At 43.9% G+C, this 22828-nt stretch overlaps 2 protein-coding genes across 3 annotated transcripts in view; one reads left to right on the top strand and one right to left on the bottom strand.

The window, feature by feature from the left end:
- Positions 1–8953, top strand: part of RNF24 (ring finger protein 24) — a 142478-nt gene extending 133525 nt beyond the window's left edge. The window contains exons 5-6 of one of the 2 annotated variants that reach the window (XM_032603804.1): positions 1532–1611; positions 2592–8953. In XM_032603804.1, coding sequence (XP_032459695.1) covers positions 1532–1611; positions 2592–2730 — 219 coding nt within the window. In that variant the 3' untranslated portion in view covers positions 2731–8953. The remainder of the gene's footprint in view (positions 1–1531; positions 1612–2591) is intronic. The other variant, XM_032603803.1, reaches the window with a different exon arrangement.
- The window catches only part of PANK2 (pantothenate kinase 2), a 32840-nt gene continuing 18278 nt past the window's right edge, over positions 8267–22828 (bottom strand). The window contains 4 exon segments of the mRNA XM_032603802.1: positions 8267–11924; positions 15588–15713; positions 18278–18401; positions 21649–21825. Coding sequence (XP_032459693.1) covers positions 11874–11924; positions 15588–15713; positions 18278–18401; positions 21649–21825 — 478 coding nt within the window. The 3' untranslated portion in view covers positions 8267–11873.

Below are 22828 nucleotides of genomic sequence, written 5' to 3'. Positions count from 1 at the left end.
CCCCCTTTACAGATGGGAAGCAGAAGCCCAAAAAAGATCATCCCAAAGCTGGAACCGCTAGTTTCTCATCTTTACCCACAGCTTGTTCTTAACCTTCCTCCAGAAAACAAAACTGGGCTTGAAAATAGTACTCCCATCACTAAATTTAAACGTGAATAAAAATAACTGGTATTGGTAGACTGCCTTACTGCCTCCTCAGGCCTGCCCCCAACCTGAGCTGATGACAGTCCCAGGCAGGGGGTTGGGGGTATGTAATATCTTCACTCTACAGATGAAGCAACAGAGCTTGAGAGGCATCATGATGGCAGAAGTCACACAGCTTGGGTGTCCGAGCCAAGGCCAGCCATCTGTCCTGCCTTCCTCCCTGCTCTCCTGCTGTCTCAGCAGTAATGCCAAATCTGATAAGACAAGTTATCCATGCTCCTCCTCCTGTGAAGATCTTGTCTGCTATATACACAAGGCCCTGAGAGCTCCCTGGAGAAGGGTGTTGGAAGACCAACAGCCACAGCACTGGCCACAGGACACCAAGAGCCATGTGTCCTGTCACATAACCTAAGAATACTGGGTTACTTGTTATAGGTTAAGAAACAGGTGACAGGGAGGCAGGTCAGCAGTCTGGACAAGAAATGGTGATGGTTGAACCAGGATCCCTGGAGATGAACAGGGAAGCAAGCAGGGAGGAGTTCAAGCTTTGGGCAGACGAAAGTGTAACAGACCTGGGTCCCCAGCCAGACCTGGCTACTCACCTCAGACAACATGGTTACTGCTCTGAGTTTCTGTTTCCCCATTTGTAAAGTGAGTAAATGGGATGATACCTGGTGTCCCTGGGCACTGGTAAGTGCCCAAGAAGTAGTGGCTGGAACCCAGCATCTGGCTTTGAAGAAGGCTTCCTTCCAAGCAGTGGAGCCTAGCCACCTGTCAGAGCAATCCTGCCCCATCTGCACATTTTCATAAGGTTAAATTCAGTGACTCTTGAATAACTTTTTATAAAACAAAGACAGACACTGACAGAAGGACAGTGCCAAAGTAAGGGGCCCCAGGAACTACAAGAAGCATACTGCTGCAGGCTGTGCCATGGTTTATAGTTTCCAAGTTATGAAAACTGGAGAAAGGAGAGCCCCAGGGCCTGCCCCAGGGTGCGAGCAGTCCCTTCAGGGGCCCTGCTGCTGAGCAGGCAGAGCATTCCCTGCAGAAAGTCAGCCTCTTGGCACAGCACAGAAAATTACATTATGCTCAGTCTATCTGGTGAGAATAAACCTAAGTCAGACTCTTCTGATGGACTGAAGTAAAGAAACCTGCCTCTTGCTTTCTGTCTTCTCCCATCTGCCCTCCATCTTGAAGACACGTGACAGGAAGAGCAGGAGATTCTTCTTCAGAAGACCTTGCCGATTCGAGCCTGTTTCTTTCACTTAAAGAGTTGTGGGACATTGGAAGTCCCTTCAAATGGCTGGGCCTTGGGGGCCTGCACTTTACATTGGCCTGGGAGAGTCCTTAGCAGATACTTTGCCTCATCTGTGAATCTGTCTTTCAGCTCTGTGCAGTGTGCCTAGAAGACTTCAGGCCTCGAGATGAGTTGGGGATTTGTCCATGTAAGCATGCCTTCCACAGAAAGTAAGTATTGATGTGGAATTATTTAAGAGGACCTGAGTTTGAGGCACATTGACCAACTCACTTGTAGGCTTGGAGCAGTGCCAGACAAGCTTGATGGCTTCATGACTGGTTTATAATGCAGAAAGCTGAAAGCGCCCTACAGGCTGTTTTGTGTGTGTGTGTGTGTGTGACATTAGGAGGGATCAGGGTGGTGGAACGTGAATACCAAGGCAGGACTTCAGGCACAGCGCCAGACAAGCCCACACCTCCTTGGAGCCCAGGCTATAAAGAGCTGTTTTACTGGAACTTTCCAATGAGAGTTTCCTTTCCTAAAAACTTATTTTAATCAAAACCATAGTTATGGGCTTCCCTGTTGGCGCAGCCGTTGAGAGTCCGCCTGCCGGTGCGGGGGACATGGGTTCGTGCCCCGGTCCGGGAAGATCCCACATGCCGCGGAGCGGCTGGGTCCGTGAGCCATGTCTGCTGAGCCTGCGCGTCCGGAGCCTGTGCTCCGCAACGGGAGAGGCCACAACAGTGAGAGGCCCGCATACTGCAAAAAAAAAAAAAAAAAAACAGTTATTTTTAAATCAAAATAAATAAGTCTGAACGTAAATAGTAGTGTGGGACCATCTCCTCCCCCCTCCTACAGACATATTTAATACTCCCCCTTCTCTTGCAACTTTATGTGTTTTGTATTTCTATTAGAAAACTTCATTTCTCCTCCTTCCCACCACCCTCCTCAATGTACTTCATTCTTTAAGAAGTCATGGATGACTGAGGGTATAGCATACTGACTGTAGCTTCTTGGAAAGCTGGAGTCTCTGGTTCCTCCAGAGGGTGAAATGCATTCTCCACCCAGTGGTAGAACACTTCGGGACCTGGCTGTTCACTCCAGTCCCCACCTCTGAGCAACAGATATGTTCAACATGTGAGGCATGTGGGCAGGGGGTGCCACGAGCATGGGACTGACCTCTTCCTTCTTGTGCTGTCTCGTTCTGCAGGTGCCTTATTAAGTGGCTGGAGGTTCGCAAAGTATGTCCACTGTGCAACATGCCGGTTCTGCAGCTGGCCCAGTTGCATAGTAAGCAGGACCGTGGACCCCCACAGGGGCCCCTCCCTGGGGCAGAGAACATTGTATAGCTCATCACAAGGATCAAACTGTTGCAGAAGCCAATGTCTGCGTGGAGCCAGGAGGAACACAAGCAGTCTCCGTGTTGGCTGCTCTACCTGGGGCACCAGCTGCTGCTTCCTTTGTCTAATGAAGAACTCTTGGGCCAACTAGGCTGGGAACCGAGACTTCTGGGTCTTGTGACAACCAAAGTACTCTGACACCACCCCATGCCAAGAGAAGAGGAGTAGATGAGCCTGCGGGTTTGGTTCAAGAAACCTCATGAGGGTCTCTTGCTAACTCCATTGCACTCTGTCTCCCAGACACTTATCTCCATGTCAAGGTGAATCTTTACCAAGCATAAGGGACGATAAACACAAGTGTTCGAGAAGGGAACTGAGGGCAGGTCTTTAAAGCCACCCCCACCCCGACCCTGTGGACACATGAGCTTCTATGCAGACCGTGCATGCCTTTGCAGCAGCAAACCCTCCTAGCAGCCCCAGCCAAGTAAAAACAGTGGTTACCTCAGCCCAAGCACAACCGGCTGCAGTGCCGGAGGCAGTGCCAACAAGGCTTTTCACGTTATGTCCCTTTGATAAGGCCATCTTAGAACCCAAGGGCTTTGGTTACAAAAAAGCAGCAGTACCCATCACCACAGGTCCTGCCTCAAGTTCACAACACTTGCTTATCAAATCATCTAAGCTAGAAACATTAGATGTGCTTGGAAAGGTCTGGTCAAAAGCCATTTCCTCTTATTTCCCCTCCTACTCACCAGTGAGGCACAGCCAAGCTGCCATCAGGAGCCCCAGCAGGGGTTGGGCCTCTGAGCCCATGCTGTCCCTGTATGACCTGGGGGCCTCAGGGTGCTGCCCACATTCCCACATACGCAGTGTGGTTCCAGCATACCTGCTGGTCTTGGCCCACTGCCTCAGTAGGAAGCTGCTGTAAGCCCCTCACATGGCTCCAAAGAGGAGCATCTTACTGATAACGGCCAGTCCCCTTGGCCCTGCTGAGCTGAGAGGAGGATGCTAACCCCCTTGCTTCTCCCCATCCTTCTTTCTGTTCTCTTCCCTCTCTTGCCCTCTCTTTCTACTCAAAAGAAAATGCTCATCGTTGACTTAACAATTTAAAGTATCCCAAATAAGATCCCTATGTAATTCTGAAGCCAGGGAAATGCTAGAAATTGTGAATAGTTTCAGGAAGCTCCTGCAAGGCTATTCACCATTGGTGTGTGCTTCAGTATTTGGACTTGGATAACTAACTGAAAGTGTCTTTATAGGGGAGAAATGCATGCTGCTCTTTTGCTCTTTCTGTCCAACTTTTCTAGAAATGACTCAGAGTCTAGCAGGATTCATGACTATTTTGTAAGTTAGCTATGTGAAACAGCATTGGGTCAGATAGAAAGCTCTCTTCCACAGCCCTGCTCTCCACCTCCTTCCATCACAGGGGTGGGACTCCTCATCAACAGCTTTGCCTCTCTGCTCCATCCCCCAAGTATGAGTGGGGGCAGTTTCTCATTGGAAATGCAGCCTGCATGATACGGAGAGTGGAGGAAACTTTGCTACTCTGTTCATGGCGTATCTCCAGGAATTTTCTTGGAATCCAGCCTCTACCGTCTTAGAATGGGCGAGGGAACCTGTCCTTGGCTCAGGTGGCTGGGATCAGATGAGGAGGAAAATTCCCATTAGCCTAGAAAAGTGCTGGGCAGAATCCAGTTTGGGAAATTACAAATCCAGTTGGTTGGAATTGGCTGTACCCTATGTGTGACCTATTCATGGTATGCTAACTGGACTGCTTCTTTAAACAGGGCAAGGGAAGTGTGGAATATTTTTATATGAAAGCCTTAGTCTGTCTGGCACCCATGAAAAGAACTATTTGTACACTCCTACTTTCACCCTCTGTTTCTGCATTCTCTATTGTGTAGCACAATAGAGTTGAATGCTGCAAAGCACCCAGTTTATAGTGAAATGTTTTCAGTGACCAATGTCAGAAGTAGGCTTACTTTGGACTAGCCTCATTAATAGCCAACACTCACCATTTTCACATAATGGCTTTGGGACAAATGTCACCTCTTAGTTATGGGGTTCCAATAGGAAACAGAACTTTTCCCTTCAAAGGAGGAATTCTTGTGTTCTATACTGCAAATTATTTCATAGCACAGCTTTTGTAGGATTATAGCCTTTCAGTGCGTCAGTACCAAGGAGACAGCCTCACGAAGTCCCTCTATTTGTAGGGAGGCAAATTAATTCATCTCACCGTGTCACAGCTAAAGGCCAGTTGGACCAGACATTCAAAGCCCATCCGTTAGAGGAAAGCTTGAGAGTGCTGTGCGCTCCCCACTAGGCACCATCATGAGTCTGCTTTACACCATGACCTCAACACTTGTGAATGTGCAGGGCTTTTAAAAACCCAGCTCTTCTAAGGTGGGTCTTGACACTGGAGTGGTTAAGAGTGTTCGCTCTGCTTATAATCATCTTCCCTTTCTTGGCTTGGTGTCCTTCTATTGCAGCATGGCCAGTGTCACCTGCAGTAGTTATTACTCTTAGCAACACAACGTGAATGTGTTTGCTCCCCACATCTGGGTCCTCCTCCAGAACGTCCCAGTGCTGCACTGCTGTAACTGAGAACGGCCAGGGTTTAATTTATGTCTTCCTTTAATTCTAATTAAAATCACAGTTTTATGTGAAGGACAAGGTCAAATCTCCATTCAAAAAAAATTATTTTTAAAGAACAAGGATCCCTTAATACTCTTTGATCAAGCTCACACCTCACAGTGAGGCTGCCCTGTCCAAATCTATCTCCATGAGTTGTTGACCTTTTGTTAATCTGTAGACATGTGAGGACTCTGGTCTGCTTTTGGGTCACTGGCAGGTAACGTGATTTTTTAACTTCATCTTAATGTGTCTTAAGCAACTCAGAGATTGGGTGTTGCGTGCTGTGGGTTAGTGGAGCAAAACTCAGACTCAACTGGACTCCATGGGTGGGTGAATCATTATCTAGTTGTTACTAGGGGTACAGCTGAATTCAGCTGGCTTTAGGAACAGGGAACAAAACCAGCCTGACTTGATTCCTGGTTGAGTAGGCCTAACATGCTAGTTGTCATCTGCTGCTTTTCTTTGCCACAGTGATTTGGTTAGGCCTATTCCTAGTAGTTAAGGCCCTAGCGAAGGAACAGGACAAGACAGTAATGGCCAGATGGGAGCAGGTGGCCCATGGGGAAGTCTGGGCTGAGGGATACAAGGGACCTCACACCATTGCCAAACACACTGTTCTCGACAAGTCTTGACAAAGATCCTTTCCCCAGTGCCTAGCCCCTCAAATCCATCAAACGAATGACCTCACGCCCTGTTCCTTTCCACATTACCCACTCCAAAGCCTATCATCTTCATGGCCTGGTCCCATGCTGCTAAGCTGCCCTGAACGACAACTGTTTTTCTGAGAGGTTTTCTGGGAATTATGAAATGCACACAGGGAGGCATCCCCAGAGCTCTGTAGAGAAAAGGTGCTCAGCTTGATTTGAATCATCCCCTTGCCACTCACTAGCCACATCCCTTCTTGCAAGTTAGCCTCCCAAAACCTGTTCCCTTATCCACCCACCCAGGGATTATAGGAAGGGTGTCCCCACCAGCTCTTGTGGGGAATTGGCCACCATGTCTGGAGCCCAGCAGGCAGGCCTAGAGTCATGGGGGCTGGTGCTACTAGGTGACACCGTCATGCTGGCCACATGGGGCTCCTCTGTTGTCCCGGTAGAAACAACCTCAGCAGAGAGCCTCCTGAGATGTAGGGGCTTTCCCCTGGGTCCCAGTTCACCTGGCTCCCTTCCCTTTCCCCTCTTGATCTTCCTTAGTCACTTCCGTTTACCTTTGCCCACGGTGCTCCCCAACATGGTTGCTCAGTGCTGAATATTCCCTAATTTTTTGAATAGGTAATCCCTTCAAGTGGTTCACAAATCATAAACAGTTAAGTCTTCCTTGCATCCCTGACCTCCAAGCAAGCCAAGTTCCTCACCCCTTGAGCACCCACTATTAGTTCCTTGTGGATTCTTCCAGAGATTATTTATGCATATACAAGTACATACACATGTATGTATATATGCATGGGGCGTGGGTGTGTGTATATATATATACACACAGACACACACACACAGTTGACACTTGAACAACACAGGTTAGGGGCGCTGACCCCCTGTACAGCCTGCGCATCACTTTACAGTCAGCCCTCTATATCCGCGGTTCAGCATCCAAGGATTCAACCAACTTTGGATCATGTAGAATGTATTCATTGAAAAAAATCCACGTGTAAGTAGACCTGCTCAGTTCAAACCTATATTGTTCAAGAATCAACTGTGTGTATGTGTATAAGTTTTTTTCTTTTTTACTTGTGTAATACCAGACAAGTATATTCAAGGAACATTCCTAGTCATGTGGGAAGAACCATCCCAGAAGTCAGAATATCTGTAAAAGGTGAGCCCAGAATTGGGGGATATTTCTATAATCACATTCCTTTTGAAGAAGGCATATTTTCCACTGATTGCAGCATGATGAAATTCTAGTTTGCTATCCCAATCAAACTACAATCCCTCCCTGACCCTAACCACTGATGCCCAAACAAGAAGACAGCACAACCAGTTTCCAGCCTATCTTTCTGAGTCTGTTGCAGGGCACTCAAGAGCAGGCTCCACAGCCAAAAGCAACAGCACAGTCCAGCAGCTTTTGCAGGAGCCTGGACAGGCTGCAGCCGCACCTCAGCCCCCCAATCCAGTTTCAAGTGAGGACCAAGAGCCCAGCAGTGACGTCTGGTTACAACTGTCATGGTTTCTTAGGCAAGCCCATGTTTTTGAGGCAGTAGTTTGAGAAGCAGCAGTAACTGAAGGCTGAGACATACTTCTGTTTTGTGGGGCAGATGTCTCAGATGTTGCTAAGCCAATAGGTGGTCAGCTGCCTCAGCATTAACAGCGATATGGCCGAACGTTCAAGTTCATGAACCTACTCCCTTTCCCTTCCCACTCTTTATGAACACACTAAAAAGAAAATGTTCCCATAGAATTTCTCCTCACCCAACATTTTTTCAACAGCAATTATCCCACCAACATTTTCTTTAAAATTAAGTTCATTCTTGCCCCTGCAGGAGATCCAGGTTAAAGCTGCTTCCTCCAGGCAGCCTTGGGGGGAGGGGCATGGACTTGTGCCTCTCATTCCTCACCCACCTCCTTGGTATCCTGCCACACAGAACAGCAGCCCAGGGATTCCCTAGATTAAAAGTGCAACTTGGGCCCCTGACCTGAAACTTGCAAAGGAATTGTATGTGAAACTCCACTCTTCTGTCATTTGATGAACCTCTTGTCTTTTTCATCGTTAGCATTTAGGAATTTGAGTAAAGGAGATGAAAGTGTCTAAATTCTGGTGAAAGGTGCAGTTGTTAACTGGAAAATGCTGGGTCATGTTCCTTTAGTAGATTAACAAAGGCTTCCACGTGCCATGGAATGTGCTTCCATTTGACTGGGAACATGAGGAAAACAGAGGGGCTTGTTCAGTAAATATTATTCCAGTTCAGCTTCAGAGCCTAAACTGTTGTTGCAAGATGCAGTTTTATTCCACTTTTAGACCAAGCATCAGCACACTTGGCTTACCGACCCAGTGCTCACTTCTGTGGCTGTAGTGTCAGGGCCTCCCTGCTCCAGGGACATGTACCCACATTGTGGGCCCCACCAGTGTCAAAGGACTTGTCTATTCTTCCATGAAGCCCCTCTCAGCTCCCTAGGCCAGTACAAGCCTGGCGGACCTGTGTCTCGGGCCAGGTGCACACCATCCCTCCATCCACCCCTTCCCTCCCAGGCACCCCCGCTAGAGCAGGAGAGGCAGATGGGGCTAGTGTTAGGAAGTCCTTCCTGGTAACAGCTCAGTCTTCCAAGAGAGTGTTCCTGAACTGTCATCTCTGGGTCTCTTGACAGATCTTTGCCAGAAAGAGTGGATATTAGTCCTATAGTTTTAAGCCCATTGGGGTTTATTCGCTAGATATCATATAACTCCCTCAAAAAAAGGTTTATGAAATGCTGAACCTCAGGTTTCATAGACATGTTTGTACACTAAGAATTATGCAGCAGAATATTTTTAAACATTCGCAGTTTTTTGTAAGCTATATATTTTTGTATATTTAATTGCTATTTTAAAATTTTAATGCATTTTGCTAATTACTCTTGTTTAAAAAATAAGACATGCATGTAACTGACTTAAATGTAAATAAAAAGCAGATTTAAAAAATACTTTGTGCTGAGCATGTACACACCCTTGGTCACCCACATCCCACTTAAGCCCATGTAGCAAGAGCTGAAGAGTGGTTCTGAACAAACAGAATTGGTCAACAGCAACAGGTGATTGTGACAGAGGAGCCTGGCTTATCTCTCCCCATGGTGTGGGGTGCCAGTCAGGGGTGATGAGTGGAGCACCAGGCCACAGCAAAGGAGAAGGCAGAGAGGCCAAGGCCCCCCTGCCACCCTGGCCTCAGCACCACAGGTGTGGCTGGACACAGTCAAGCGGTCTCCCAAATGTGGACACCAGTGCTCAGGAGGTTGCAGTGGTGGAACTGGCCCATGGCCTCACCCCTCTAGCTATATCCCAGGTCTGGAAATACCAACTATTCTGTTGGGAGGAGAAAAAAACATCTCCTGGTCCAAAGCCATCCTGTGGCAGCTACTGTTTCTACTCACCAACCCTCACTAGGACTCTGCAGCTCAGCTTTGGCCCCATAGCTTCAGGGAAACTGCTCCCCCTCAAGGCCATCCATGGCCCTGAAACCAAATCTGTGCCACCTCTGAAACCTCCTCTTAATGCAGGTGCCTGGAGAGCTCCTCTCCCCTCAAGTCTCCAGAGCAACAGGCCCCCTGCACTAGTCCCCTCTGACCACTCTTCGGTGTTCTTCGCAGCCTCTTCCTTCTCTGCACATCTCTTATTATTCTCACTCTACCTTGGGATTCACTAAATTCCCACCTACATTTTACCCACCTACATGCACATCATTCTCACGTCTCTGACCTAAATATCCAGATACCTATTTGGCATCAAAAATCAGGCAGCCCAAAACCAAGTCTCCCCAGCAAGCCTAGGTGCCCTCACAGAACCTCCTTCCCCCACTTCCAATCTCCACATCTCTAAACTCAACCCTCTAAAGCATCTCTCTCTACCTGACCATCCACTGCTCCCATCTTGGTTTGGCCACCTTCCTTTCACACCTGGACCATGACCACAGCCACTACCACCCCCACTGCCTCTAATAGGGGAGTGTGGGATGGGACCCTCAGGCTAGTATTTGGAGGGCTGACTGGGAGGGATAACTGCTGAGATGAAACAGGGCAGTGGCTTAGACCAGGGTGGTAGCTGTGGTGACAAGACTGAGTTTGCATGCATCTCACAAACTGGAGGTAGTGAAGTGGCAGGAAACCGGGAGAGGATGCTGGCGGAGCTTCAGGGGAGGATGGAGACATTTCTGTGTAAAGATGGCCTTGGAGATACAGAAGAGAAGGGAAGCGGGAAAGGGGAAGGGGGAAGAGGGAAGAGAAGGCAGTCAATGCCTTGGGACTGGAGCTCAGAGGCAAGGGCTGGGCCAGATATGCTACCTTAGAAATCAGAGTCAAGGTGAGTGCTGATGACTGCTTAAGGAGATCAAGGATTGAGCCTGAGGGCTAGCAATATCTAATTATCTTCAGTGGAGAATAAATTGGCAGAGACAAAGTGGCCTAGGAGATAGAAGGAAAAGCAAGAGGGGTCTGCAGTGTTAAAACTGAGGAAGATGAGAACATGAAATGTCCATTAGATTTAGCAATGAGATTCACTGGAGTAAGAAGGATGGGCTGAGCACAAAGCACAAAAAAGTCACAGAGGCAGTTTCTCAAGAGCAGGAAGTGGTGAATCCATGGAGGTGGAGGGCGACTTCAAGGCACAAGAGGAAAGGGGGCTCTGCCGGATTCTAGCTGTGTGACTTTGGGCAGTTTCCTCCTCTGTTAAGTTATGAAGATGACAAGGGCTGCATGACACGACCCACAAAAAGCAATGGCACAGCCTCGTGAGCACAGTAACCGCGGGGAGAGCAGACGGAACCCCACAAGGCCTCAGAGGTCAACCTGGATCTCCATGGGCAGCGAACAGGTTCACGCTGGCTCCATTCCTCGGTCCAGAGGAAGAAGCCAACCTCTACCAAGACTCCATCTAGAAACCTGTCTCTCCTCAAGCAGCCTTTCGAGCCTCCCACACGCAGCCCCTCCACTAGATCTAACTGAGCCAGCCTCCCAGGCAGTTTCCAGCAAGCACAAGGCAGGGAGCATAAGGCGGGAGAGCCCCGCCCTGCTCTCCATGAGCTAATCAATGGACACCTCAATTCCTCCCTCTCTACCAGCCTGAAATAACCAGATTCCCCCCACTCCTTGAAAAGCTGTCGATACTGGCAGCCCGCTTTGTCTGCTTTTAGTCTTCCAGATGTGCTTTTTCTACTAGCTTACTCACTTCCATCACATCAATTATCCCTCCATTACCCAAGGAAATTCTGCCCAGGGGAGAAGTCCTTTCCCTCCAAACAGACCTTCCCAGGATCTACAGTGTAAACAAGCTGGAACTGCCCTTCCAAAAGTTGCTTAACTGTTAAAGGCACAGACTTAACCTGCCCAATAAGTCTGTAGAACCTTGAAACATGTTTTTCAATACATTCACACAAGCTAAATGCACACCAGAGTTAATGCACATTAAGATGATCTCCAAGGCCACACTGATAAAATTGTGATTAGATTATAATACATAGTATCAATAGCTTGCCTTACATTTAGCTAGTTCGACAGGACACAAAACCACAGCCCGTTGAACACAGAACAGCTCTCCTCCCCTGAAGAGGCTCCACAAAGTGATGCTGAATTTCAAAAATACACAGCAAGTTGAACAAAGCTATACTGAAGAGCAACTTAAATACAGAGAATTCTCACCGACATGGACATGGTCCACTTTTTTTTTTTTTAATATATATCTTTCCTTACTGGTTATTAAGATTTATCTTGATGACTTAGAAAAATACATTTGTCCTTTCTCGCTTTGATTCAGGTAGTATACAATCATAAAACTGAGTAAGTCTCTTAAAAAAACAAGTCCACAAATCCCATTGTGGAATGTTCCAGGAACCCCTCCCCAGGTAACAATCAGGGGATCTTCAATAGCTCAAGGAGTGCTCCAACAGCTCCAAAATAACCCTGAAAAAAAAAAAAGAAAAAGAAAAAAATAAGAGCAATTCTCCTTTGACTTATTTAAATTACCATAAATATGATTACTAGCATTAAAGCCAACACAGCCCTTAATTCCTGACACCTATTTCCTGACTCCCATTTTGCTGAGCCCAAGGCCAGCCTGGGAGCAGAGAAGCTCTGCAGAGCTCCCAGGCAGCGGGGGAAGGACACTCTGGCACATCAGACCAGAGCCCACAATTGGGGCTCCACAAGTTATGAGGCCCAGAGCAGCCCAGTTACCCCTGGTAAAGGACGGTACCTGGGCCATCTCCTGCAGAATGAGGCGGTGAGAAGCAACAGGGGCCTGGAGCATTTCCAGACAACTCTGGAATGAAGGGAAGATGAGACATGAAGTGCAATGAAGGAGAAGCGGGGACAGGTCATAGAGGGCGAGGGCTAGCTGGGCTGAGGGTGGAAAGATGGGGGTGGGATGGGTTCAAGACTCGCCTGAAGAAGTGGATGAGGGTGGCAGACATGTTGATGTCCCTCCCACACATCCGGTCACACCACCCCTGAGAGAACAAGGACACAGGAGCAAGAGATGTGGAGAGCAAGGAAGGGGGTTCCATACAGGATGTGCAAAGCTGAGGTGCCCCAGGCAGCCAAGCAGCCACACCCAGAAAGTCACCGGATGTCTGGATTTGGAGCGGGGCAGCAGTCAGGGCAGTACTGGCAGAGGTGAGCAGCAGAGAAGTGGACAACAGAACCTTCAGGCAACGTGTAGAGAAGGGTGAGGACAGAGGAGCAACATCTGAAGAACAGAAGCAACTGAGGGGAAGGCAGAGGCATGAGACAGAGAAGCAGCAGCTGAAGGAAGACATTACAGGACCATCTCCTGAAGTAAGTATTCAAGGCCAAATACAACCAAGACATGACAACCCAAACAAGAAACCAAAACAAGGATTAAATATAAAAGAAAATGAGGCAAAACCCATACTGGCAGAAATCAGCAGGAATCAGAGAATAATCGTACAATGATACAGAATCCATCAAGGTCTCCAAAGGATGCAATCAGACAGTAAAGTACTGTAAGAAAGAAAGAAGTGACTGAAAAAGGAATATGGGAAGATCCTGGAAGACCTGCTATGGATTAGAAGAACATATGAGGGACTTCCCTGGTGGTACAGTGGTTAAGAATCTGCCTGCCAATGCAGGGGACACGGGTTCGAGCCCTGGTCCGGAAGATCCCATATGCCGCGGAGCAACTAAGCCCGTGCGCCACAACTACTGAGCCTGCACTCTAGAGCCCGTGCTCCTCAACAAGAGAAGCCACCAAAATAAGAAGCCCACGCACTGTAACGAAGACCCAACGCAGCCATAAATAAATAATTTTTTTAAAAAAAAAGAACATATGAGAAGTCTCTGAAATATAAATAACTAAGGTTTAGTCTATTTTCCAAGAAAAGCTTCTCCAGAGAACATGTGGCCCCACAACAGAGAGGCCTGCCCTTTCACTCTTTTTTGGCTTTAAAAATAAGCAGCCACGGGGACTTCCCCAGTGGTCCAGTGGTTAAGCACTTGCCCTCCGATACAGGGAACACAAGTTCAATCCCCGGTCAGGGAACTAAGATCCCACATGCCGCAGGGCAACTAAGCCCGTGCACCACAACTACAGAGCCCATGCACTCGCCCGCACACCTCAACTAGAAAAGCCTGCGCACTGCAACAAACAGCCCGCATGCCAAAAAGAAAGATACCGCATGCCACAACGAAGATCCTGTTTGCCGCAACTAAGACCTGATGCAGCCAAGTAAATAAATAAATATTAAAAATAATAAAAAATAAATAAATAAGCAGCCACATGAATGTATTATGAGAGAAAGTCAGAAACTGTAGAAGGGACACAACTGAGCAAGACTCAGCCACACTCAGAAACCCACAATTACAGCCAGAGGATAGAATTCAAGGGTGTTCACTTTATTTATTTTATTTTATTTTTTTAATTTTTTTGGCCACAGCACGCAGGAACTTAGTTCCCTGACCAGGGATGGAACCTACGCCCCCTGCAGTGGAAGCACAGAGCTTTAACCGCTGGCCCGCCAAGGAAGTCCCAAGGGTGTTCACTTTGTAACAGTTAGCTTTACATATAAAGTGGTTTTCTGTATCTGTGTTTTATTTTACAACAAAAGAAGAAGGGATAAAGTTAACCATTATAGTGAGTTCCACTGAAGACCCAAAACCTACTATCTAGTAAAAGACAGAGGTTGTTACAAGCCAAGAAGTGTAAGATGAGAACAGTAAACAATTAAAGAGAAAGGCTTGAGAAGAATCTATACAAAGGTTTCACAACAGCAGACACACTGACTTCAGTGTGCAGACAGGAGAGTATTTCATGACTCAGAGAACCTAAAATAATCAGAGTTCCAAAAGTACAGAGATCGACATTAGAGCCAGAGGCACCAATGTAAATGGAAAACACAGAGACAGAGCCAACAGGCTAACCAGAGAGGAAGTCAAAATGGGAAAAACAAAACTTCATAAAGGGTTCATGTCGTAATTATTATGATATGAAGACGTAAGTTAAAAAAAAAAAGTTAACCTAAGAAACCTCCACATTCTGCCTTGAAAAAGGTTCAAAAGAGGTAGAAACTCAGCAGGAGGCAAGTTATACTAAGATACAACATTAAACAGGATTTATTTTTATTCTAATATTAAGCAAAATAAAACAGGTCAAAGATCACAAAAAGCAAGATGCATATAAAAGTTATAAGAAACTGATAATTCAGTACTGATTTACTAATATAATAAGATTAGAGGTAAAAAGAAAGTTAGATAACTTAAACGTTAAGCTTTTTGATATGGGGAATTATGCACTTTGGGTTTTAACTATGAACTTAAGCAACTTAAAAGGAAAAACATAAAGCAACCTTTAAAGAAAAAACAGCCTCTTCATATTATTTCAAATCCTACTTTGATTTCTGTCAATTCATAGAAACATTGTTAAATATGCAAATACAATTCTGAAAAATGTTCATAATAACACTATCTACAATCCACTTTAACACTTTAAAGAGTCCAACTGCCCCACAACCAAGGGGAGGAAAGAGAAAGTCCCTTCCATAGCTCTGGTTCTGTTCCTCAAACTGAAAAACAGAAAGGCACTTTCCAAAATAGGATTATCAGGTTGAGCAATTCAGTTATTCTTTTCCACATAGCCTGTCTATGTGTTATGTTCTTATGATAGTGTGGCTCTAATCCTGGAATGCTTTTTACTGATCTAGTTGTTTTTAGAACATACATCTTAAATAACTGGTAAACTGGCACATAAACTACATCAATACATAAATACTGACATCAAAAAATGAAAAAAGAACTCAGAGTAAGTGCATTTACAAAGTAAGTGCAAATTGCAATGGGGAAAATATAAAGGACGGTTCAGAAAAGAATATGGCATCCGTAATATAGCTGGCTGTTTATCAAGACTTTCTTCTTTAAAACTGAAGCTCAAAATTAAATTAACCAAATATCTACCTTACATTAAATCAGGTAAGAAACAGCTTTTGAACATGACCAAAGTTAACCCATATTATACAAGTACAGAAACAAATAAGTACTACTTCAAATTCCAGCGCAGCATGAACTGCATGCCCTTTATGAAGGTAACATGTCACAGGAAGTAAGTCTGCTTACCTCATGTTCCGAAAAAAGTGCTTTCAACTGTCCCTTGGACCAATAATCCAAAGCATATGCCAAAAGCCGCATGGCGATCGTATTAATTCTCAAGAAATTTCCAACAAATACCACCTGGTTAATGTTCTGAGCACATCAAAAAAAAAGGCAATTAGTTTTCATCTTAATTTCTGTTCTCTCATAAAAGCTACCCCAAAGAGAGTACCATGTACATAGTTTTTAGCAGCAAGGTAACTGCTGATCAAAAAAAAGTATTTACATTTAATCCAGTTGATCCAGGGCTACTTAAATTTGATCCCCAGACAACTCTAAACCTACTTCAAAGTATGCCAGAAAATGTCACAGGAGAATACAGATTAGGAAAAGCATTTGAATTAAATATGACAAACAATAACTACAATTAAATAAAAAGTTTTATACAGATAAGTAAAAAATATTAAGACCCAATTCAAAGAAGAAAAGTAACACAAATAGGCAAATTATACAAGAAATATCACAGACAAAAAAATTCAACCTCACTAAGTGAGCAAAAAAAGTAAAATTTTAGATCCATTAAAAGTTAGCAGGGCTTCCCTGGTGGCGCAGTGGTTGAGAGTCCGCCTGCCGATGCAGGGGACGCGGGTTCGTGCCCCAGTCCGGGAAGATCCCACATGCCGCGGAGTGGCTGGCCCGTGACCCATGGCTGCTGAGCCTGCGCGTCCGGAGCCTGTGCTCCGCAACGGGAGAGGCCACAGCAGTGAGAGGCCCGCATAGCGCAAAAAAAAAAAAAAAAAAAAAAAAAAAAAAAGTTAGCAAAGAACTCCACATGTTGGCAGCTTCCTTCCTTGGATGTCTGAGTGACCCAAGATCTTACATCCTGCGGAGAAGGAAGAATTCGAACATCAGCAGAAGGAGCTGGAAAAAAATCTGCAACTCCATCATTACCAAGCTGTACCAGAGAGTGCAGGAGGCACACATACCAGGAGGAATGCCTGGGGGCCGAGCTCCTCCATCTGGTGGTGCCTCCTCTGCACCCACCACTGAAGAGGTTGATTAAGCCAACCCAGTATAGATTTATCATTGTTTCACAAAAAACACTGAAGGACCCAAATGTGTAACAAATTCCAAGGCAGTTTTAAAGCTGAGCTGCTATAGTAAACAACTGGGCATTCTTGATACTTGAGCAGTGAATGTGTACACGGGGAAAGGAAATAACATTGCACTTTATAAGCACTGTATTGTAAGTGGAAAATGCAATGTCTTAAATAAAACTGTATTTTAAATTGGCACCATAAAAAAAATGTTAGCAAAACAAACAACTAACTGAAATTCTACCCCCAATATTAGTCAAGTTGTGGTAAAACCAATCCATTCATTCATTGCTAAAAACGATCTAAATTGGTGCAGCCCTTGTGCAAAGCATCTTGGCAATACCTATCACAATTCATAAGTATGATATTCTTTAGATGAGAAATCTCACTCCTGAATAAGTCTCTTATCAAGAATAAGTCCATCCAAGGAACAGCTTCATGCTTAAAAATGCTTTACTGCGGGCTTCCCTGGTGGCGCAGTGGTTGAGAGTTCGCCGGCCAATGCAGGGGACACGGGTTGGGGACACAGGTTCGTGCCCCGGTGCGGGAAGATCCCACATGCCACGGAGCGGCTGGGCCCGTGAGCCATGGCCGCTGAGCCTAGTGCGTCTGGAGCCTGTGCTCCGCAACGGGAGAGGCCACAACAGTGAGGGGCCCACGTACCGCGCAAAAAAAAAAAAAAAAAGCTTTACTGCAGAACTATCATCGGCAAGCAACCAAATGCCCAGTTCTATGTGAATGACTTATAACATAAAAAGAAATCAAATATACAACCATGCAATTTATAATGTTTAAGTAAAAAACATAGAATGGTATGTACACCAACTAAAATATCTTAAAATACATAAGCACAGGACTTAAAGGAACATGCAACAAAGAAAACAGAAGTGTTAAAATATTCAAATAAAGAATTTTTAATTTCTTCATACTGATACAGTATTTTTAACTAAAAATGAGACAATCGTTTTGTACCTCTTGAGGTTTCCTTTTTAAATCACATGCTTATATTATCTATTTAAAAGAATAATTTTAAACAAAAGTGTATAAATAGGGATAAGTTATAAAGCTGCACCAACTGGATCCCGAAGGGAAGGTCATTCTTAGTTCTTTCATAGCCCTGTACAATGCTGCTTGACCTGAATGCTACAAGGCAGCACTGTAAAGAAGCTGAAAGCACAAAGACAGCTCTGCTGCAGTGGAGGGGGAGCAGGGTGGGCATTCCTCGGCCCACTCAGTCTTCTCCCAGCTTCAGTGCCTTCCTCTGGATTCATTCCCAGGGACTCTAGAGCTCAACAGTGGGCGTGGCGTCTAGATTCAGCATGGCCATCCATCACCACCACCCAACAGTCCCCATCATCTGCGATACTGGCTACCTTCCCTACCTTCCTCTACTTTTCCTCTACTTCTAGATAGTAGCAGTGTTTATCTTGAGTAAGGACAAAAAAATGTATTAAGACTAATCTACAGGTGAAACGTTTTAACTTTGCCAATGAAACAAACTCCACCACTTACGACTACATTTAGGCACTGTTCAGAGAAAACAGACGTATACAAAGCGGGGCCCACATAGTAAGTTCCGTATTTTCCTCAGAGCAACTAAAAAAATCCATGTCCCCTTACTTCATTAAGGGCACACATTCTTGCTATTGAGCCAATGTTGTTGGTGATGGTGATCAAAGTCGCTCTGGCAAGGTCCTCTTTACTCACAGCTTCTCGCTTCTCCTTGCTCATCATGTTTCCAAAGCTATGATGGAAAAAAAATATCTCATTGCTAAACCAAAGGCAACACAGCTCAATAGAACTTAATGTTACTTTACTAAGACAAAAGTAACTTTCAGGGCACGACTGTTCAAATATTCAAACATTTTATTACAAAATAACAGAGCATCTTCTCAAATAGAAATGCAACTTCAAGAACTCAAGCATTCTTTTTTTTAAAATAATAGGACAAAGAATTTTAGTTTGGTTTTGTTTTTAGTTTTTTCCTCAAATATTTTTTTTAATGAACTTTTATTTTTATTTTTTTGAACTTTTATTTTATTTTATTTTTGGTCACGCTGCATGGCTTGTGGGATCTTAGTTCCCTGGCCAAGGATCAAACCCATGGCCCCTGCAGTGGAAGCTCGGACTCCTAACCACTGGACTGCCAGGTAATTCCCACACCCCAAGCATTCTGAATGAGCAAATGGCTTTCCCTGTGGTTTTCACTGAAATCTAGCTTTGACGGCACGTATCTGCATATTCAGATCCACAGAAGGCACCATGCTCCTTCTGCAACCAGGCTAAATTTCAGGAAGATGCCTCAATTAGCAATTCGCCCCCAACTGCACAGCTGTTCCACTCAGCTAAATGGTCACATTAACATCTCGTAAACTGCTTTTATCTGACAGCTGAGTCCTTGAGTAAACTATTTAAGAGTTTCAGATTTCCCTAGAAGATCAGGTATTTCAAAGTACCTGACCAGCAGAATTGATATATAAATAACTATGACCTGATCACAAACCCAACCAATCAGAAAAGGAACTGATCATCATTGAGCAGATGCTACAAACATAGAAAATTAAATCTACAGCATTTACAAAGTACCTAAAATTAGTAAACAAACATGTATATGAGTGCCTTTTCTATTATTAAAAACCATGTGCCCCAATACGCAAAAAAGCAACTGTATTTCTAAACAATCCAAAAATGAAATTAAGAAAACAATTCCATTTATAATAGCATCAAAGAAACTAAAATGCTTAGGAATATATTTAACAAGAGAATAACACTTGTACACTGAAAACTACAAAACATTGGTAAATGACAGCAATGATCTAAATGGAAAGACATTCTATCTTCTTGGGTCAGAAGACCTGATAGTGTTAGGATGGCAATACTTTCCAAAGTGACCTAACAGACTCAACACAATCCCTGTCAAAATCCCAGTTGCCTTTTAGTGCAGATTATCAACAAGCTGATCCTAAAATTCACATGGAATGTCAAGGGACCCAGGTTAGCCAAAATAAATCTTGAAAAAGAAGATTAAGTTGAAGGACTCACTCTTCTCAGTCTCAAAACTTAGTACTACAAAGCTACAGTAATCAAAGCAGTGTGGTACTGGCATAAGGATAGAAATACAGATCAATGCAATAGAAATGAGAGTCCAAAAATAAACCCATACATTTATGGTCAAGTGATTTTCAACAAAGGGGCTGAGAGAATTCAATGGGGAAATAATAGTCTATCCAACAAATGGTGCTGGGACAACTATATAGCCACATGCAGAAGAATGAATCTGAACCTCTACCTCACACCACACACAAAAATGAACTCAAAATGGATCATAGACCTAAATGTAAGAGCTAAAACTATTTAAATGCTTAGAAAAAAATACAGAAGTCAGTCTTCATGATCTTAGGTTAGGCAATGATTTCTCATACATGACATCAAAAGCACAAGTGATGAGAGAGAAGATAGATAAGAATGAGTTCATCAAAATTTAAAACTTCTATGCTGCAAAGGCCACCATCAAGAAGTGAAAAGACAACCAACAGACTAGGAGAAAATATTTGCAAATTATATGCTTGATAAAGGACCTGTATCCAAAATATATAAGAATTCTTACAATTCAATAATAAAAAGACAAAGAATCCAACTAAAAAATGAGCAAAGACTTGAACAGACATTTCTCCAAAGAAAATAAAGAGCCAATAAGTATATTAAAAGATGTTCAACACCATCAGTCATCAGGGAAGTGCAAATCAAAATGAGAGATCCCCTTAATTAAGGCAATTAAAACCCAAAAGACAGACAATAAGTATTGGCAAGGATGTAGAGAAATTTAAACTCTTATATACTGCTGGTGAAACTGTAAAATGGTACAGCCACTTTGGACAACAGTTTGACAGTTCCTCAAAAGATTAAACACTGAGTTACCATATGACCCAGCAATTCCACTCCTAGGTATATACCCAAGAGAATTAAAAACATATGTCCACACAAAGACTTGTACATGAATGTTTATAGCCCCGTTATTCATAATAAACCAAAGAGTTGAAGCAACCCAAAAGATAATCAACTGATAAATGGATAAATACAACATTGTATATCCATACAAAGAATATTATTCTGTAGTAAAAAGGAACAAAGTACTGATTCATGCTACTACATGGATGAACCTTGAAAATACTATGCTGAGTGAAAGAACCCAGTCACAAAAATCACATATTGTATGATGCCACAGAGAGACAGAAAATAGACTAGTGTTTACTAGGGACTGTGGGTGGGGGAATGGAGAGTGACAGCTAACAGATACAAAGTTTCTTTCTGGAATGATTAAAATGTTTCAAAATTGTATTATGAAGATGGCTGCAGAATTCTATAAATATACTAGAAACTACTAAATTGCACACTTTAAACAGGTGACTTCATAGTATGTAAAGCTATTTAAAGGGTAAAAGATATACCCAATACTTTAATTCCTGTATTTTTTTTAATTGGGGTATAAATGATTTTAAATGCTGTGTTAGTTTCAGGTGTACAGCAAAGTGAATCTGTTATACAAATAAGTATGGCCACTCTTTTTTTAGATTCTTTTCCCATATAGGCCATTACAGAGTATTGAATAGAGTTCCCTGTGCTATACAGTAGGTCCTTATTAGTCATCTGTTTTATATATAGTAGTGTGTATGTGTCAATCCCAATCTTCCAATTCTTCCTCCCCCATCCCTTACCCCCCCCCCGTAACCATAAGTTTATTTTCTACATCTGTAACTCTATTTTGGTTTTGTAGATAAGTTCATTTGTAGCCTTTTTTAAGATTCCATATATAAAGTGATATCACATGGTCTTTGTCCTCCTCTGTCTGACTTACTTCACTCAGTATAAGAATCTCTAGGTCCATCCACCCATGTTGCTGCAAATGGCATTATTTTGTTCTTCTTTATGGCTGATAATATTCTACTGTATTACCTTGTATTTCTTAGAGCACACACGTCCCTTTCCCTTACCTTGAAGCCACAGCCCAGCCTGGCAGTCCAAACCTCTCATAGTCCCCTCCATAAATGTCTCGTACTAGTTTATCCACTTTGGTGCTATCTCCACGTGATGCCATTTCAAGAGCTTCTTCAAATGTGGTACAGCCAGTAAGAAGACAGCAAAGACCAAAAAAAGTTCCTCCTCCAAGACTGTGATTAAAAACAAACATAGTATTATAACATTTTTCAAAATAAGAATAGGAAGGTAATATTTATGAATCCAAAACCATATTCATGTATCAACCCACTCTTGCCCCATCCCAATCATACAGATGCCACTAAGTAGGAAACAAGTTTGTGAAAAGATAAAAAAAGTGTCTAATGGACACCTTGAAGATACCATATTCACATAAGCCAAGCAAACAAAGCAGCAAAACACAGGGCCCGCTTCTTTACCCATGTCCCCGATGCAGTCTGGGCACCTGCTGAATACTAGGAGCCTCAGGTGCAGATCAGCCCACCAGGGCCATGGTGGTACCTCTTCCCTTTCTCCAAGTGCAAGCCCCGAGTCATCCTCATCCAAGCATCTTGTCACCCTGGGTCATCAGCCCCCCTTACCCGACTAGAACTCCTCCATGAATGTGTTTTCTCTCCCAAAATTACTCCTCTCATTCTTTAACTGACACCTGTTCAAAAACTTGTTTATCCCAATCCCCAGCTCCTGTTTTTCCTCAAGTGATCGCTGATCCCTAAACCAAAAGGTATTCATTCTCATCTGCCACCTAATCCTCCCTTTTCAGACTACCCTCCCCCAAACATTTTTCTACTGCTCAGTACCTCAACTTATAGATCTCACAACATCCCCTGGCCATGTGTATGTGTGGATACATGTAAAATCTAAACTAGTTCAAAGCTGGGATCTTGCCTTGCCTTCTCCTTATAAATGCTACCTAGTAGCTTTGGTTACTTTATGGTATATGCACATCATAACACTATCTGAGGGCAGGGACCTTGGGCTCAATGAGTCTGCTGATGAGATGTTTTATGAAACGATGGTAGTGAAATCTTCAGCAATAGAGATTAAAGAAAAGTAGATCATGAAATCAGAATTTCCAAAGAGAAACAATATTTGCTTGCACAATCCCAGAGAAACATACCTTTCACATAATTTTAACAGGTTCTTGAAGATGTTCTTACATGCAGTACCTGAAAA

This window comes from Phocoena sinus, chromosome 15 (assembly GCF_008692025.1).
Source record: "Phocoena sinus isolate mPhoSin1 chromosome 15, mPhoSin1.pri, whole genome shotgun sequence".
NCBI lineage: Eukaryota > Metazoa > Chordata > Mammalia > Artiodactyla > Phocoenidae > Phocoena > Phocoena sinus.
Note: the sequence above shows the minus strand (reverse complement) of the source record. Positions and strands in the feature narration are given on the sequence as shown.